Here is a 20,029-nt window from a genome sequence, read left to right on the forward strand (position 1 = left end):
TTTCATGGAAACGGTATTCCCTGGTGGCTGTGGCCTCTTTCAGCAGGATAATGCGCCCTGCCACAAAGCAAAAATGGTTCAGGAATGGTTTGAGGAGCACAACAATGAGTCTGAGGTGTTGACTTGGCCTCCAAATTCCCTAGATCTCAATCCAATCGAGCATCTGTGGGATGTACTGAGCAAACAGGTCCGATCCATGGAGGCCCCACCTCGCAACTTACAGGACTTAAAGGATCTGCTGCTAACATCTTGGTGCCAGATACCACAGCACACCTTCATGGGTCTAGTGGAGTCCATGCCTCGACGGGTCAGCTCTGGTCAACTTTGCTGGAGGTCTTCAGCAGGAATCTTCAGTTTAACAGCAGCTTTTCAGTCCATATAGAGACAACTGGACAAATTCTCAAAGTTATTTGAAATTTCTTTCCAATCTCGACTTGCCTTATATTGATTCAGTGTGGAAATTTGTCAAACATATTTCTATCATGACAACTCTCTGAAGATTTTTAACATGGTAGTGGATATGACCATGTTAATGTATTTGGTCTTGGTGAAATAGATCTGCTACACTGCTGCTGCTGTTGATTATTGGTGTTATTGTAGATTATTGCTGCTGCTGCAGAGCAAGTACAGGTACTTGCTACAGCCAGTACATACACCGATGTGCTGCTGTGAGCAAGTAAGACATACTGCCTCTGCACAAATAGCATATATAAAATTACCTGTAGCAGATCTATACAGGTGGAGCTGGGGAACTCTGAAAGCGTGCTGCAAACTGCTATGGTGAACACTAACCAGCTATTTAAATGTTAAGCAGCAAGCTCATTGGCTGCAGGTGTGACAGGAACCAATCAGTTTGTGCCATGTAGTTAATGATGTAAATATCATCAGGTTGTGTTAAGGACCCGGCCTGCGCCATCTAGAGTTTCACGACAGAACTTGATATTTGAAATATAACTCATAGCAAAAAGCTTGATACTGCCATATTGAGGGTTTTGGGTCAACTTCTTGCCTATTCTTCTTTTTCAGCTGCAGAAATCTCTGATTGCATGACACAGGTGAGGACACCTGATTTTTCAGTTTTAGATTGATCTACTGCCATGGTTTGCTTAGGATTTTCTTGAACAGTTGAATGATTCAAGGAGACTGAAGCAAAGAAAATAAGTGAGAGGAATGAAGTGGGGGAATTAAGGATGTGTTATACGTCTAGTCACATAATGAGCTTCAAGATATAGGTTGCAAGGGGATTAGAGAGGTTGGTGACAAATTGTCCTTAAGTAATCTAAAGTCTGTCTCAGCTAATGACCAGGCTGCAAAGTTGGCTCTTGCTTGCAATGACGAGACTCCAGTGGGCAAGATGCCACTCGTCAGCATGAAATCAAAATTGACCTTATTTACGATTTGAATGCATGTACACTACTGTTCAAAAGTCAGTTAATATTAAGCAGCACAACTGTTTTTAACACTGATAACAATAAGAAATTATTCTTGAACACCAAATCAACATATTCAAATGAATTCTGAAGGGTTAATCTTTTTTTTTTTTTTTTGTGCCTTTTAAATATACACTGCCCGGCCCCAAAAAAGTTGCTGTTTGGACTTTGATAGGCAAATGCTTAAAGGGATAGTTCACCCAAAAATGAAAATTTGATGTTTATCTGCTTACCCCCAGCGCATCCAAGATGTAGTTGACTTTGTTTCTTCAGTAGAACACAAATGATGATTTTTAACTCCAACCGCTGCCATCTGTCAGTCAAATAATGCGAGTGAATGGGAACTCGAACAATAAGAGTCGAAAAAACATGCACAGACAAATCCAAATTAAACACTGCGGCTTGTGGCGACACATTGATGTCCTAAGACACGAAACGATCAGTTTGTGCGAGAAACTGAACAGTATTTGTACCATTTTTTACCTCTAAAACACCACAATGTCCAACTGCGTTCAGCATTCTCTTAGTGAGGTCTGATCGCGCTCTGACAAATGCAGTGATGTCTCGCGCATATACTTCAATGAGTGTCAGACATCACTGCCGTTGTCAGAGCGCGATCAGACCTCACTAAGCGAATGCTGAACGCAGTTGGACATAGTGTTGTATTAGAGGTAAAAAATGATATAAATACTGTTCGGTTTCTCACACAAACCGATCGTTTCATGTCTTAGGACAGCAATGTGTCGTCACGAGCTGCAGGGTTTTATTTGGATTTTTCTATGCAAGTTTTTTCGACTCTTATTGTTCGAGTTCCCATTCACTCGAGTTCCCATAACCCTGGTGAATCTTGACATTGTCATCCTGGAATATGGCCATGATGTGTCTTCCTACATGGTTGTTTAAAAAAACTGAAAAGCTACACACTTCATCTTTAAGGGTTAAAAGAACCATTGCCAAACATATATCATGCTAAAAACAGTTGGCATTTAAACATTTTGTCACAAATTTGTTGCTTTTTAAAAGACAAGACAAAAACGCTAGATTTTGAATCCTTTTTAAAACTCAAAAACTGAAAAGACCAATACTTTTTTGGAAAGATTCGAGTTTGGAGAGACACTGAAACAAACTCTCACCCACCTGCAAACACAGAGTTATCTGAGTTTATTGCATTGTCAGCTTGACCGATGGCCATATTACATATTGTTGAGGGAATGGCGACTCAGAGCGGGTGAATCTACTATTGGACAAAGTCCTGCAAGGCTATATGTCATACTTTTTGCTGGAACAGAACATCTCTCTTCTTTCATTCCACCTCATTCACCAATTCATCATCCCAAACACACACACACCCACACACATAAATATTACATGTTAATTGGCACTCTTCTTTTCCCCAAGCACCTAAAGGCTGGGTCTGCATAGTTAATAGTTAACAGCATTGTTTTCTGACTATTAGTGAAGCAGTGGAGGTCTGTAGCTTTGCTTGCGGGCTAATGTCCTCATTAACATCTCGCAGCACACCTGTTTGTTTTATCTTGCGCCATTGATTTATCTATCAGTGCTGCCATCCATTCATCCAACCAGACCTTATTTGTATTCTGCTAATCGCCATCCTAAAAGGAACAGTTCACCCAAAAACGACAATTCAGTCACCCTCATTTCATTCCAAATCTGTATGATTTTATTTCTTCTTCAGTGTTTTCTTTTGTTTGTCCATACAATGAAAGTCAAAGGGGTTCAATGTTGTTTTGCTTTCACTGTATGGCAAAAACAAATTTAGAAGTACAAATTAGATTGATTTTCACACAGTTGTCAGAATATCATCTGTAATAAGTTTCATTTTCATCTTTGCTCTCTTTTTGTTATGTTAATAATAGGAAACAGATTGACATGTGTAAGAGCAGGAAGACACTTATTATACTGTTTCCTTGCTTCTGTTCCACACACACTAACTCAGTCTCTTTGAAGTCCAGCAGAATGAGGAAAGGGGGCTCCTCAGCACTCATGAAGTATTCATGCCAGTGTGTGTGAAAGTGCATGCTTTGCACGTCAGCGAAGTGTGTTCGTGTGATTGAAAGAGAGAATATGTGTGTGTGCGTGCGCAGACAAGTGTGTGTGGAGCATGCTGCCTATCAGTGGCGCTTTGCACAGCAGCTGTGTACTGACACTGTGTCTGGGAGGGGAATGGAAAGGGGGCTGGGCTGAGGAGAGGAGAGGGAGAGAGCGGGTGCAGCAAAGCGAGAGGGAGAAGGTGAGAGCGACTCACCAGATTGAGGGAGAGACGCGGAGAGTAGACGGAGAGGACCGTTGGACTTCTGCCAGGGTTTCCCAGCAACAGCAGAAGCAGGAATCGACTCTTTTTTTCCCCTCATCCCAGGGGATTTGCCTTTTCCTCTGTCTTCCCTGGGAGTTCTGTCAATGGGCTAGTGGCAGAGAGGAACGCAAAAGAGCGGAGGAAAGGAACGCAGCAGAGAGGGATGATGTGCCCCCGCCCAGCCTCGATGCAGAGGTGAAGTGAGGGCTACCTTGGAGGGAAGTGGAAAAGAAACATGAAAAGTTGATTGAGGTTTTGGGTTACAAACACATCAGTTTCCGACAGGTGAACGGAAGAGCTAAACTTTGAGAAGTCAACCGTTGGTGACGTGCTCCGTGGAAGTACAGCGTGGCGGAAAATGCTTCACTGCAGGAGCGCTACTTACCCGTCCGTTCCGCAGAAAACTTTTGGGGGTCATCATGAGCGTTTCTGACATCTGCTTCTTGCCTCTCGCATCTCGCCGCACCTGTATCCACTTCCTCGTCTGGGAATTTGCATGAAGTGGACCCCTGATGACAGTGACAGTAATCACATCGCCCCGTCCTCCAGCAGACACCTCTAGTCCCCCATCTCCAGCACGCCTTCCGCACCCGCCCCGCCTTGCTCTCACACGTGCCGGGAGCCGTGGAGTGCTCTTACCGGGGTCTGGAATGAACAAGTTAAAAAGCTGCTTTTCTCACTGCTGTGCTGATATGACCTCTGAACTGAGATAATGGATTGGAGAGAACTGTAAGTATAGTGGACTCTTTTGAGTTGCTCATTTACCATTACATGTGTATTTCTGTAGGGTATGTGCAGTTTAACTGGTGTTTGCAGCCCAAGAATGTGGGTTTGATTCCCAGGGTTTTGTCCAATAAAATGTAAATTCTGTCCATATTTATTCACCCTCAAGTCTTTTTAAACCTGTGTGCCCTTCTGTCTTCTGAAAAACACAAAATAATATATTTAATAATAATAATATAAAGAATATTTCAATTGCTTTTGTCCATACCAAAACAACACTGAACCTAACTGATTTTCACTGTATTGCCAAAACAACACTGAGATATTTTTCAAAGTTTTTTTTCTTTTGTTTGATTCTATAAAAGAAAGAAATTCTGGAATTACATGAGGGTGAGTAAATTATGATAGAAATTATATTTTTGAGTGAACTATACCTCTAATGTGCTGCTCCATTGTTCAACACCTAAGTATGCATCATTAAGGTTGTAAAAGTGCTTTGGTAACCACAGTGCATTGGTTTGCTCTCAGTTGCAACCCGAAAACATCACCTGCAGTAATAGCAAATCGAGAGAGAGACTGCTCACTGCAGGGCAGGGAAGGGAGATTTAACAGGTGGGTGCATCTGGAAAAAGCCCAGCCTAGCGTATCGGAGCTCACTCTACCATGCTGCTTTTCTCCCACTCTGGTCACTCACCTCTGTTCCCTCCTGACTGATATCTCAATCTTTTGTGTATGTGACTGTGTTGTGCTTCATAAGAAGCTTGTAAAGCATTTGTCGTGCAGCCAGACGCTGTGAATGCGGCTCTCTGCCCTACATGTGGGCGTGGGTTTCCTCTTTATGTTAGAGGATGCGCTGTATGTATGTGTGTGTGAAAAGGTGAGGTGTGTGGAGGAGGAGGAGGAGGAGGAGGCAAAAAAAGAGGCTTTGTCTCCATAGGTGGGTTTAATTTTAATAAAACCCTCCTCCTCTCACTCAAGTATTTTTTTCCAACCTCTTATGCCCCCTATTACAAGCTCTCTTTTTTCATTCTCAGTCTCTCTGCCTCATTCACACTCCAGGGTCCAAAATTAACACTCGACAAGTGCCAAATGAGAATAAAAATTGGCTTTGGTGAGAAAGTAAAATGCCCTGCTGGTTACTTTATATTGTTTGTTTGTTTGCTTGTTTGTTTATTTATCCTACTGGCCATTCAGAACATATTATATTTGTATAATTTATAATATATGTGACCCTGGACCATAAAAACAGTCATAAGGGTCAATTTATTTTTTAAAATTGAGATTTAATCATCATCTGAAAGCTGAATAAATAAGCTAGTATGTCATACTAATGTATGCTTGTATAAATGTTTAGCAATTATATGAAATATTCAGTAGCTACACTTTTTCATGCCCTTGTTAGGATAGGACAATATTTGGCCAAGATACAACTATTTGAAAATCTGGAATCTAAGAGTGCAAAAAAATCAAAATATTGAGAAAATCGCCTTTAAAGTTGTCCAAATGAAGTCCTAAGCAATGCATATCCTCTCACAAAAAAAATATTTATGGTAGAAAATGTACAAAATGTCTTCATGGAACATGATCTTTATTAATATCCTAATGATTTTTGGCATAAAAGCAAAAAAAAAAAAAAAAAAAAAAAAAATACAATGTATTGTTGGCTATTGCTACAAATATACCCATGCGACTTATGCCTGGTTTTGTGGTCCAGGGTCACATATTATGTTGTTATATTATGATTTATTTTGCATTGTTATTAATAAAAAAATTATGTTAATTTCTATATTAGTAAGCTGGTAAGACATATTTATTGGCATTAAATTTTCTCAATTTAGCCAAAAATTCTAATTTAATAGTTTTTCCCTATTTAAACATACACATGGTGATGATGCTCAGTGCTAATTTCTTTCTGTAATTTGTGTGTGTTTGCACACACATCCACTCACACCTTTTAATGCATAGCACATACACATTTCCTGTGGGGGCCTCCTCTTGTGTCCTTCATGGAGACTGTAATTACACAGTGTTCGCTGTGATTTTTCACCCCTGAAGAGGCTGTGCTGAAGGAGTTGGAGGGAGAGAGAGAAAGGATGTGAGGAAGAGTGAGGCATTTAATGAGCTCAATCTTTTCTACTCAAGCCCTTCAGCCTCATGCTAACAGGCATAGAGACATGAATGTGAGCTGGATAACACAGAGAGCTTTAGGTAGCCTGCACCTTTTTACAATTACAACATTTGTATGGCCAAAAGCATGTGGACAGCCTAACACCACAACAATATGTGCTTGTTGAACACTTATTTTTCATTAGCATGTACTTCTTAAAAGGTTCTGCTCCTCTGGGAAGGCTTTCCACTAGATTTTGGAACATGGATGCAGGTTTTTACACAGTGAGGTCAGACACTGCCATTGGGTGATGGGGTCTGACTCACTGTTCCAATTAATCTCAAAGGTGTTCAAACATTTCTATATGGAAAAGGGCACTCCACAAACTTTTGGAAGCACACATTTCTTAAGAATGCCGAATGCCATTGGTATACGTTAAGATTTGACTTAATTGGAAAGCCAAACCAGGGGTCTCCACAAACTTTTGGCTATGTAGCTAATTATAATTTCTTTAGCCTAACCATAAACCTAAAGTAAAATATTTAGCATTTTTAGAAATAACAAAGACATTATGTCTTTATAAACCATTAACTGTATGAGTTGTTTTTTTTTCTTCTTCTTCTTCAAATTTTAACTACCAGTTGTCAGCAATCTTGTGCCCATACGTATTCTGTAGCTAGAGAGGAACATTTTGTCTTTTCTTTTAAGACTTTAAGTTTTTCTCTGTGGCTTTCTGCATCCCACTCTTTATTGACTTTTCACATTAGCACATTTACAGTGCCCTCCAGTAATTTTGGCACCCTTGGTAAATATGAGCAAAGGCAGCTGTGAAAATAAATCTGCTTTGTTTATCCTTTTGATCTTTTATTAAAAAAAAAACAATCTCACAAAAAAAAAAATCACAAAATTGTAACCTTTCATTGAAGGACAACAATTGAAAGTGGGGGAAAATCTCATTATGAAATAAATGTTTTTCTCTAGTTCACGTTGGCCACAATTATTGGAACCCAATTATTGCAATGTCCTTTTCCCAAGATAACAGCTCTGAATCGTCTTCTATAATGCCTGATGAGTTTGGAGAACACCTGAGAAGATATCAGAGACCATTCCTTCATACAGAATATCTCCAGATCCTTCAGATTCCCAGCTCCATGTTGGTGCTTCTTCTCTTCAGTTCACTCCACTCATTTTCTATAGAGTTCAGGTTAGGAAACTGGGATGGTCATGGCAGAAGCTTCATTTTGTGCTCAGTGACACATTTTTGTTTTGATTTTGATATTTGCTTTGGATCATTGCCCTGACTGAAGATCGAACCACTGCCCATTATAAGATTTCTAGCAGAAGCGGTCAGGTTTTGATTTTTTATCTGTTGGTATTTGCTAGGTATCCATGATGCCATGTATCTGAACAAGATGTCCAGGACCTCCAGCAACAAAATAGGCCCACAACATTAAAGATCCAGCAGTATATTTAACTGTGGGCATGGGGTACTTTTTATCCCTGTTTGCACCAATCCCATCTGGTGGGTTTGCTGCCAAAAAGCGCTTTTTTAATTTCATCTGACCATAGAAGCCGGTCAAATTTGAAGTTCCAGTCGTGTATGATAACTGAATATGCTGGAGTTTGTTTCTGGATGAGAGAAGAGGATTTTTCTTGAAACCCTCCCGAACAACTTGTGGGGATATAGGTGCTGTTTGATCATTTTTTTTAGGCTTTCTTAGACTCAAGACTCAACTAAGACTCTACTCTACTAGACTCTCTGCAATTCTCCAGCTGTGATCCTTGGAGAGTCTTTGGCCACTCAAACTTTCCTCCTCACCGTGCGTTAGGATGATTTAGACACACGTCCACTTCCAGGCAGATTTGTAATATCTTTAGTTGATTGGAAATTCTTAATCATTGCCCTGATAGTGGAAATGGGGATTTTCAGTGCTTTAACTATTTTCTTACAGCCACTTTCTATTTTATGGAGCTTAACAATCTTTTGCTGCACATCAGATCTATATTCTTTGGTTTTTCTCATTGTGATGAATAATTAAGGGATTTTGGCCTTCGTGTTTACACATGTTTATACTCCTGTGGAACAAGAAGTCATGGCTGGACAATTTCATGCTCCTAGTCACCCTGGTGTGCTAAAAAAAAATGTAAATATGAATGGGAATATACTTCAGAGATATTTTACTCATAAGAATTTTTAGGGGTGCCAATAATTGTGTCCAACGTGCATTGGAGAAAATTGTCTATTTCATAATGAGATTTCCCGCCCACTTTCAATTGATTTACTTCAATGAAAGGTTACAATTTTGTGAACTTTTTGAATGAAAGATCAAAGGGATATGCTCATATTTACCAAGGGTACCAATATTAGTGGAAGACACTGTATTAGGGTCAGTAAGGCTTTACTTGAGGTCAAGTAAAGCAGTGAATTAATTGAATAAAATAATTAATGTTCATTTTTTACATTGTTACAAAAGCTTTTTATTTAAAATAAATGCTGTTTTTCAAGAATAAAGAATCCTGAAAAAAATGCATCACAGTTTCCACCAAAATAATAATAATAATAATAATAATAATAAATTAAGCAGTACAACTGTTTTTAACATTGATAATAATAATAAATGTTTCTTGTGTGGCAAATCAGTAAATCAGAATGATTTCTAAAGGATAATGTAACACTGAAGACTGGAGTGAAATGACTGTGGAAAATTCAGCTTTGCCATCACAGGAATAAATTACTATATAATATATAAAAGTAAAAAACACATTTTAAATTGTATTAATTTTACAGTATTTTTGTTATTAGTATATTTAGATCAGATGAATGCAGCCTTTAATTCATTGTGTATAAATGTAGTTGCTCGTAATCAAATTCTTTTGCTGCTGGTTTGTCACAGACTCAAACTCATGCAAACTCATCCATTCAAAATATGTTCTATCAAATCTTTGGAGGACAGATATGTAGTCGAATAGCAATGCAGGTCTAATGCAGGAAGTGCCTTCTGGACATGACTCCTTGACCTAACTTTTTGTTTGCTGATCTTTCACAGGGCTGCCCAGAAGCTGAACCTCTCCAAACGAAAGAAGCCTCAGCCGCTTCCTCCCTCCCCACCTGATCCAGAAGAGTCGTTCTTCTACACTGATGGCTTCAGCGCTGCCCTGCAGCTCTCGCCCCCTCCTGTACCCCCATGTCTCCTCAGGGCAGGGTCAAAGGCTAAGGACAGCCCCGGGATGGGAAAGGTACAATAAAGTCTTCTTTCACCTTTACCAGTTCTTCAAAAGCTTTTTGATTTATAAAACATGATCCAAGCCTAACATTTTGTGAAAATCATTGTAAACTCAAAGTGAATAATAAGCCATGACAACTTATACTTCATAATTATAGGAACTATTTTTCTTTTTTATTAATAAACTGACATCATGTGTAAACCTCTGGTTGCCCTCTGCTCAAGAATTCTCAGTGGGTTTATCAATTTGGCTAGTTCTCGGGTTACCATCAAAGCAGACTGTGTGTGACAGCATGGGTTGGCCCAGTTGTCCTGATTTCCCAGGCTGTTGGTATTCCAAGAAGCTCCTTCGGAATGCCAGACAGCATTCTTCGCTGCAAGTGACTGACAGGCCGTGGGAGTGGGAAAAGCAATGTATGAAAACAGAAGGGTCAGAGAATGACATCAGGGGGCATTTGGATAAAAGACATATTTCTCTCTCAGAATAGGGTTGTTTGTTAATGCTGGACAGTCTGAGTATAGAAATGCTTATGATGGCCCACTGGCCATTTCTGGGTCTCATTCTTGGATTATTTGAACACCAGACTTATGAGCATTACTTTTTGTCATCTGGATTATTGTGTTTGAGGATTCCCTATAAGTATATGAAAAACAATCGACAGATCCGATGTTGTTGTTTGCTATTTGGGATTGTAAAAAATAACACTGTTTTAAGATAGCAGGGATAAAATTAGCAAACTGACATCCCTGCTGCCCCATGTTGGTTGTTTAGTATCAATGCTGAAGTTTAGTATCAGAACTTGTATGTGTTTGTGGTCGGTGCCGATAGTCTCGTAGGCAGCACGCCGATATATAGCACCTGATCCTGCCCCCCTCTCTCTCTCTCTCCCACTTCGCTTCCTGTCTGCTTACTGTCATGACAACTCTCAGAGTTTTTGGCATGGTAATGGGTATGACAATGCTGTATGTTTGGTCTTGGCGAAATAGATCTGCTATGCTGCTACTGTTGCTTTTATTGCTGTTGCTGCTGTTGATTTTTACTGCTGCTGCAGAGCAAGTACGGGACTTGCTACTGACAATACATACACGGCACGCTGCTGTGAGCAAGTAAGAGATGCTGCTGCTGTGCAATATAGCACAGATGAATTACCCTAGCAGATCTATACAGGTGGAGCTGGGGAAGGTGGAGGGTTTCTGAAGCGAACTGCACTGCTAAGGAAATGCTACCAAAGTATTTTGAAGGTTGAGAACACAAGCTCATTGGCTACAGGTACAGCAAGAACCAATCAGCTGTGCCCTATAGATAATGATGTGATTACAAGCAGGTTGAGTTAAAGGACCTATTAGTCTGCGCCATCTAGAGTTTCATGACAGAACTTTGTAAATAACTAATATTCCATCTCCTTTAGGGATGCACAGTATTCAAATTCTGTCTGATATGATAAGCCGATAATTATTATGGCAGACAACTGATGAATGGTAAATTTCTATACAATTTATAAAAGATAAAACTATGGAGCTGAGCCCCGGACATGATATGCAGGAAAAAAATAGTAGGCTATACATGCGCACGATTTACTAATTCGTCCCCTTGATTTACTAAATTGTGCGCACGATTTACTATTTCGTTCTCTCGTTTTAAAAATCATGCACATGATTTATAAATCGAGGAAATAAAATAGTAAATCATGCACACATCATGTGCGGGGCTCCATATAAAACACTAAAAAAAAAAAAGAAATTGTTTGAAATTCTACATGTGAATTTTAGACTTCACAACTTTAATATACCCACAATTTTAATGTACAGAATGAAAATCCGTATTAATTTTGGAGATTTGCTAAAGATTACTTTTAACAGTGTTTTTAAATAATGATTAACTTTAAGTGACGTTAGATGACAGCATTAGATGACAGCAAACGTAATCTAAATGTAAAAACAGTATTAAATATCAACCAATACCAATTAAATTTTAAAAAATTGTAATATAGGCCAAAAATCGTTATGGTGTCGATATATTGTGAATTCCTACATCTCCCTCGTGTAGTCTTTCAGGCAATACGGGGATGAGTTGACCATTTGTTTCGCCTGTAAAATGCCATAATTCTCAGTGTCTGGACAGTTACTATGTTTACTGTCATGCTAAAGCACACTGCTTCCCATTAGGCAAAGCACTTAATCCCAGGTCGCTCCAGGGGGACTGTTACTGCAATTAGTGTACTTTAAGTCACTTTGTATAAAGAGAATCTGCTTAATATTAACCTGCTAACCATAATGAGCTGAGGTCATGCCCTTTCACTGTCTTCTCTGAAACATTTGTACATATACTGCTGTATCTTGCCATGTAACTGACAGTTCCATATATATATTCCCTTATGGGACTCTATAGAGCATCAAGAACATCTCAGCATGTTGCCGCTATTTTGGGTAACAAACTCATTCCTTTCCTTAACACCCCCTGGAGGTCTAAAAGCCAAGGAAGATTGCATTGACCCATGTATGACCAGCACAGGTGATGTACTCTAAATAAATTCAGAGAGATGGGACCCATTAGAGTCTGGTTTAAGATGACTTCTCTGTGGGAAAGTAAGAAGATAATGTGTGTTCTTAGCATTAGATACTATAATAGACTGCTGACTCATAAACACCAGCAGGTGGTGCAGGTTTATTATGGCGTCATGTCTGCAGGGAGATAATTCGCTCATTAAAAACAGTGAGGTCACCTGACTTACTCCTCAAAATCTCAAGAGAAGCTTATTACATCAATCATATCCATTGCAGTTGGAAGACCATATGTAAATAAAGCATTTTCATTCCCTTCTGACTGTGTTGATGCATTGTGCAAACACAGCATTAGAAAATGTGCTACAACAGGCATTAAAAGTTTTTTAAAGTCACACCAAAGGCAGGCAGCTGCAAGTTTTTAATGAGGTTTATCAAGAAAAAGACAGTGAAGTGATTGCTAATAAGCCCCACTGAGTGTAAGTGCGTTGCCTACTGATTTTGATGCACTTGTGCAGGAAATGGGTATGAACACTCTCACTTCTTTTTTTTCTTTCTTTTTTTTGGAGGAAGGAAATGTCAAAGTGCTTAGAAGATGGCAGGTAGAGAGGAACAGGTGATTGTGGGAAGGCAGCGCTAATGGAAGTTAATCTGTGTGGAATTGACTGATTGACAAATGGTGCTTTTGCACTCAAGGGAATTGTTTGATTTGCCATTTTTCTATTTTTATTGCAAATCCCCCCCCCAAAAATTATATTTGAATTGTATCACTGAAATTAGTTGCTTAAAAAACTCGTAATTTAAAAGGTGTAGTTCACCCAAAAATGAAAATTCTGTTATTTATTACTTAACCTCATGCCGTTCCACACCCGTAAGACCTTCGTTAATCTTCAGAACACAAATTAAGATATTTTAGTTGAAATCCGATGGCTCCGAGAGGCCTGCATAGGGAGCAATGGACACTTCCTTTCTCAAGATCCATAAAGGTACTAAAAACATATTTAAATCGGTTCATGTGAGTACAGTGGTTCAATATTAATATTATAAAGCGACGAGAATATTTTTGGTGCACCAAAAAAAGCAAAATAACGACTTATTTAGTGATGGCCGATTTCAAAACACTGCTTCAGGAAGCATCGGAGCATAAATGAATCAGTGTATTGAATCATGATTCAGATCGCGTGTCAAACTGCCAACGGCTGAATTCACGTGACTTTGGCGCTCCGAACAGTAGATTCGACACACTGATTCATTAATGATCCGATGCTTCCTGAAGCAGTGTTTTGAAATCAGCCATCACTAAAAAAGTCACTTTTTTTTTTTTTTTTTTGGCGCACCAAAAATATTCTCGTCGCTTATTAATATTGAACCACTGTACTTACATGAACTGATTTAAATATGTTTTTAGTACCTTTATGGATCTTGAGAGAGGAAGTGCCATTGCTCCCTATGGAGGCCTCACTGAGCCATCAGATTTCAACTAAAATATCTTAATTTGTGTTCCGAAGATTAACGAAGGTCTTACGGGTGTGGAACGACATGAGGGTAAGTAATAAATGACAGAATTTTCATTTTTGGGTGAACTAACCCTTTAAACACAAAAGGAATTTCTATTATAATGTCAAAGGTGTTTTTTCTTAAATATATGGTGATCACTTGCTATCAGGTTCAGTTGCAATTGCGTTTGGTTTATTTAAAAAAATATTTTTATTATTTTATTTTATTATTTTAATGTCAGAATTGGACCTGGATCCTCAGTTATACTTCTAGACTAGCACTTTTTAACAACCCTAAATTGTAAAAGTACTTTATAGTTGTAAAAGTATTTTATATTTTAATTTGGTCTTTTAGTTTTATCTTGCCTAGAATACTAAGTGATTTTGAAAGACTGCTGATTTTCTATCTATTTCTTGGAAGAGAAAGCTAACAGTCTTTAATGCCAAACGTCACTATTAATAAGGAACATAGAGAGTCTGATCAGGCAACAGAGATCTATATTGTCTGCCAATTGAATACTTTATCTCAGTGGAGGACTGTAAACTTCAGGGGCTGTTTGTTGCTGTCTACTCTAAAAGTGTCCCTAGTGGCAGAGCTATAAAATAAGGCATTAAACACTAACAGTCAAGTACATTATTGCTTCACTGAGTAGGTGTAGTAATAAACTGCTCTGCCTCAGTCATACGGGATGTGTCGTTTCATTTTGCTATCGTTCATTTGCTTGTGTTTAAGACTGTAAAAAATGGATGGATGTTGCATGCATGTTTCACTAACTCTACCGTCTGGAACCTTATTGTGTTAAGTCTATCATGTGTCTCATAGTGATTATAGATAGTTCATGTTACTTTATCAGACACATAGCTTTGGATTTATGGCCCCTAAATGAAGTTGAACTTAAATTAGTTTTTGATTTAATAAGGAAGATGATGATTTCTTATACAGTAATAACCAGAAGCATTGATCTTAGATTGAAAATAACACTGATGCATTAAAGTATCCCTAGAGATGAAAATGAACAATGGCCGACATAACAATAACCATAGCTTTACCACATTGCTATCGATGTGAGGAGCTTTAGTCATATGATTTTGAAGGACACTTTTGATCAAGTTCTTTGTGCCATGTTCCAGGTGACTTCTGAATGCTTCTAAAGTACACTAATGTTCAAACTGTTAGGGTATTGTATTAAAAACACAATAAAAACAGTACTTTTGTGAAATATTATTACCATTTTAATTCCCAATTTTCCATTTTGAGTTTAAACTGTAATTTATTCCTGTGAGGACAAATTTTCAGCAGCCATTACTCCAGTTTTTATTGTCACATGATCCTATGGAAATCATTCTATGTTGATTTGGTGCTCAAGAAACATTTCTTATCACCAATGTTGAAAACAGTTGTGTTCCTTAAAGGTGCCCTAGAATCAAAAATTGAATTTATATTGGCATAGTTAAATAACAAGAGTTCAGTACATGGAAAAGACATACATTGAGTTTCAAACCCCATTGCTTCCTCCTTCTTATATAAATCTCATTTGTTTAAAAGACTTCCGGAAAACACGGGGATCTCAACATAACACCGACTGTTACGTAACAGTCGGGATCATTAATATGTATGACCCCAATATTTGCATATATGCCAGCCCATGTTCAAGGCATTAGACAAGGAAAGGCAGTATTAACGTCTGGATCTGTGCACAGACAAGGTAAGCCAGCAAGAACAACAGCGAAAAATGGCAGATGGAGCAATAATAACTGACATGATCCATGATATTTTTAGTGATATTTGTAAATTGTCTTTCTAAATGTTTCATTAGCATGTTGCTAATGTACTGTTAAATGTGGTTAAAGTTACCATCGTTTCTTACTGTATTCACGGAGACAAGAGAGCCGTCGCTATTTTCATTTTTAAACGTGCAGTCTGTATAATTCATAAATACAACTTCATTCTTTATAAATCTCTCCAACAGTGTAGAATTAGCCGTTAGCCACAGAGCATAGCCTCAAACTCATACAGAATCAAACGTAAACATCAAAATAAATACTTTACTCACATAATTCGAAGCATGCATACAGCATGCATGACGAACATCTTGTAAAGATCCATTTGAGGGTTATATTAGCTGTGTGAACTTTGTAAATGCACTGTAATATAGTCGAGAGCTCGTGTGGCAGGGAGTACGCGATTTAAAGGGGCGGCGCTGCCAAAATCAGTGTATAGTTAATGATGCCCCAAAATAGGCAGTTAAAAAAATTAATAAAAAAAAATCTATGGGGTATTTTGAGCTGAAACTTCACAGACACATTCAGGAGACACCTTAGACTTATATTACATCTTGTGAAAAAGCATTCTTGGGCACCTTTAATATTTATGCTTGGATGATCAGTTTCATTTTGATTTAAAGTGTCTGGTCAAAACATGGCTGGTCTGTTTTGTGAATCCAGCCACACTTTACAGCAGGATGTTCCTTTCTGAGAACAGAAGGGCTTTGGGAATCTCAGCATTCATCTTCCGCTGATTACATGCTTTCCAAGTTGCCAGTATGAGGGGAGTCCTTGGCCAGAAAACTGAAAGACATTATTCTTGCAACAAACCACTCAATAATTGTGAGAATTAGCTGGTAGGAGGGTGCAATTATAGTCGAATAGCTGCCAATTCAAAAGGCGCTTGTCACAAAAAAATTATGTAATAATATAATTATGATTTGAGTGTAATTGTGTGCTTTGCAGGTGAAAGTAATGGTGCGGATATGCCCTGCCAAAGGATCGCGAGACACCTCAGAATCCATGTCCTTTCTCAAAGTAGACGCCCATAAGAAACAGCTGACCTTTTGTGAGCCGCCCACCTGCACACGCTCCACCTCTGCCACCGCCCCAAAGATGTTTACCTTTGATGCCGTCTTCACTCAAGATGCTTCACAGGTACAGTAAGGGTATAAATGCGTCAATTTTGGGCAATCAGAGTAATAAAAGCAAGCATTTTGCAAGTTATACCAAAGAGATGTCCCCAATTTCCTGTCTGTACTTATAATTTCATTTTGAGCAAAAATCTACATAGAATTGATGTCAAACAGGCAGGACATCCATGCTGAGATCAAAGCCATTCATAAGGGAGATATTCAGCTTCACTTGGTTTGTGAAGGAGATAAAAGGTTTGGTTGGTGAGTTGGGGTTATCGTTCTGAGCCCACAGTGCCTGAAGGAATCTCAGAGGAAAAGATAACAGAGCTCTTTTCTCTGCTTCCTCCTGAACTCTTTGGGAGTTTGGAGTCTTTGGGTTTCCTGTCCTAGAAACATCAGGTCTGATGATCAATGACTACCTCACATTGTTCAGAACAAAAGAGGCTTTGAGCGAGCGCACATCAGAGGTTGTTCTTACAACAACACTGTCAAAGCTTTCCTCAAGCTGCAAAATACACACACATAATTCCAAGGTTTAAAATCTTCATCTGTGTCCTTACTGTATTCTTCATCTGTTTGGAAAGTTGGCAAGGACAAGCAAGATGTTACAAGGGGAATCATTCTCTATCATTCTGGCTGTCTGTCTGTGTTATCTGTAATTCTATCATTTTGTCTGTCTGTTTATCAATCCATCTATCTATAGTTCTGTTGTTCTGTCAGTTGTTATCTTCGTCTCTTTTTGTCTGTCTGTCATTCAATCTATTGTTCTGTCTGCCTATCTCTCTGTCATTCTACCTGTCTTATTTTGTCTGTCGTTCTATCATTCTGTCTGTGTGAATTATAAATTCGTAAAACTAATAGAACTGTTTGATTTGATGTTTAAATCTTTGTTTGTATCCTCAGGCGGAGGTGTGCTCAGGGACAGTGGCAGAGGTTATCCAATCTGTGGTCAACGGGGCAGATGGCTGCATCTTCTGTTTTGGTCAAGCCAACCTCGGTTAGTAAACATCGATTCAACCTAGTATCCACTTTTTACAGTAATTAAGGGATTAATTCACTTCAGAATTCAAATTTCCTGATAATTTACTCACCCCCATGTCATCCAAGATGTTTATGTCTTTCTTTCTTCAGGTGAAAAGAAATTAAGGTTTTTGAGGAAAACATTCCAGGATTTTTCTCCATATAGTGGACTTCAATGTCTACCAACTGGTTGCAGTTTAAATACAGCTTCAAAGGGCTCTACACGATCCCAGTCGAGGAATAAGGGTCTTATCTAGCGAAACGATCGGTCATTTTCTAAAAAAATAAATATTTATATACTTTTTAACCACAAATGCTCATCTTGCACTGCTCTGCGATGTTGGAAAGGTCAAGCGTGACGTGGGCGGAAGTACTGCAGTAGTATATCGTTTTCTCCCCCAACTTCAAAATTGTCCAAAATCGTTGTTTTACCTTTTTTTTTGTAAAGGCCGTTTGTCTTTGCACATTTGTTTTGTAAACACTTACTCAGTACTTCCGCCTACGTCCCTTGTGACCTTTCCAACATGATTACGTAATGAGTGGCGCATTGCAGAGCAGTGCAAGATGAACATTTGTGGTTAAAAACTATATAATTTTTTTTTTTTTAGAAAACGACCGATCGTTTCGCTAGATAAGACCCTTATTCCTCGTCTGGGATCGTGTAGAGCCCTTTGAAGTTGCTTTGAAACTGCAATCTGCAATCCTCAAAAACCTTAATTTCTTTTTGACTGAAGAAAGAAAGACCTAAACATCTTGGATGACAATTTGAATTCTGAAGTGAACTAATCCTTTAACTTAATTGTTATTGTAGCCCACCTCCCTCTGTCACAACTCCTCATGCTTTGACAGATAATGCATTGTTCAGAATCCATTTTCAGATAGAGTAGCCATTACTCACATGAGGCGAAAGGCAAAGTGATGCGAAATACACTAATGTTTTGGCTGCACTTGAAATTGCCTAGCAAGGAGGCAGAGAAAACGCGGAAAGGGCATATGTGTTTGAGCAGTAATAGCAGTTTGTTAAACACAAAGTGCCCTCGTTTTACACTTTGTGTTTGAAAAGCGCTCAGTTTTTTGTTGTTCAGCCCCTGACTGTGAGAGAATGTCTGCCTCCCACCGTGCTGCTTCAATCTCCCATAGTTAGCTTGGCTGCTCATTTGCTCTGCTTTAGTGTGGTATATTCTCTCATGACTAACATCCTGTTAGGTTAATTTTATTAGCTCAGGGGCATTTTACATGCACAGTGCTAATTTTAACACAAATCTTATTATAGGCCTGCTCTTATATCATTATGTAGTTAAGTCAAGCTAAGTTAATCAGGTGACAATGTCACAGTGTTGACCAATGCTGCTCACTTATTTTATTACTTTTTTAGCTAACTAAGAACCATATAAAGATCATTAAAACATGATATAGTGTAGTATTTATCACTTTTAGTAAAAACTAATATTTAACCTTCAGTCCCACAATCCTGAATGTTTAGTTACATCTTTCATCAACAATGCCAGCTCACCATAATTCACCTTTACCTCACAGGCAAAAGCTACACCATGATCGGCAGGGATAGCTCAACACAGAGCTTAGGTGTGGCACCCTGTGCTATATCTTGGCTCTTCAAGCTCATCGAGGAAAGGAAAGAGAAGGCCGGCACACGATTCTCCATCCGTGTGTCCGCTGTGGAAATCTGTGGTAGGGAGGAGGTGCTGAGAGACCTGTTGGCTGACTTTTCCAAAGGGACTTCCCAGGACAGTCAGGGAGCAGGAATTTCCCTGAGAGAGGACCCAGTCTGTGGATCCCAGGTGCATTAGAGTTTCTTTTAGTATGTGTAGGTCTACATAATGTTCCTGTAGCTCAAATAATAGAGCATGGTGCTAGCAGTGCCAAGGTCATGGGTGTGATTAAAAAAAATGTAAATGTAACATAATTTTAACCCTATTTTAACGATCTTAGGGCTTGTCCGAATCCACTTTTCTGTACTGTCACTTTTGATCAATATAGTGTACACTATAATTTCTGAATCAAACATTTGAACAGTATCCAATTTACTGACAAATTGTTTCTGTCTTTCTTTCTTTATCTCTGTCTCACTCTCTCTTTAAAATATGTCCAGCTGCAGAACCAGAGCGAGTTACGGGCATACTCTGCAGAGAGGGCGGCTTTTTTCTTGGATGCAGCTCTGGCAGCACGCAGCACCAGCAGATCTGATTGTAAGGAAGAGGACCGCTGGAATTCTCACATGCTCTTCACCCTACATATTTCCCAGTACCGTATGGAGAAGAGCACCAAAGCAGGAAGTATGGCTCACTGTGTTCA

The 20,029-nt window shown here is 38.9% G+C and overlaps 1 protein-coding gene across 3 annotated transcripts in view; it reads left to right on the forward strand.

Annotated features, from left to right (window-relative positions):
* Positions 1-20,029, forward strand: part of kif26aa (kinesin family member 26Aa) — a 91,299-nt gene that overhangs the window by 57,031 nt on the left and 14,239 nt on the right. For 2 of the 3 annotated variants that reach the window (XM_048206549.1, XM_048206550.1), the window contains 5 exons: positions 9,622-9,811; positions 16,527-16,718; positions 17,600-17,693; positions 19,253-19,515; positions 19,827-20,010. In XM_048206549.1, coding sequence (XP_048062506.1) covers positions 9,622-9,811; positions 16,527-16,718; positions 17,600-17,693; positions 19,253-19,515; positions 19,827-20,010 — 923 coding nt within the window. Of the gene's footprint in view, positions 1-4,339; positions 4,474-9,621; positions 9,812-16,526; positions 16,719-17,599; positions 17,694-19,252; positions 19,516-19,826; positions 20,011-20,029 lie in introns of those variants that run through there. The other variant, XM_048206551.1, reaches the window with a different exon arrangement.

The sequence above is a fragment of the Megalobrama amblycephala genome, linkage group LG11, assembly GCF_018812025.1.
Source record: "Megalobrama amblycephala isolate DHTTF-2021 linkage group LG11, ASM1881202v1, whole genome shotgun sequence".
Lineage (NCBI taxonomy): Eukaryota > Metazoa > Chordata > Actinopteri > Cypriniformes > Xenocyprididae > Megalobrama > Megalobrama amblycephala.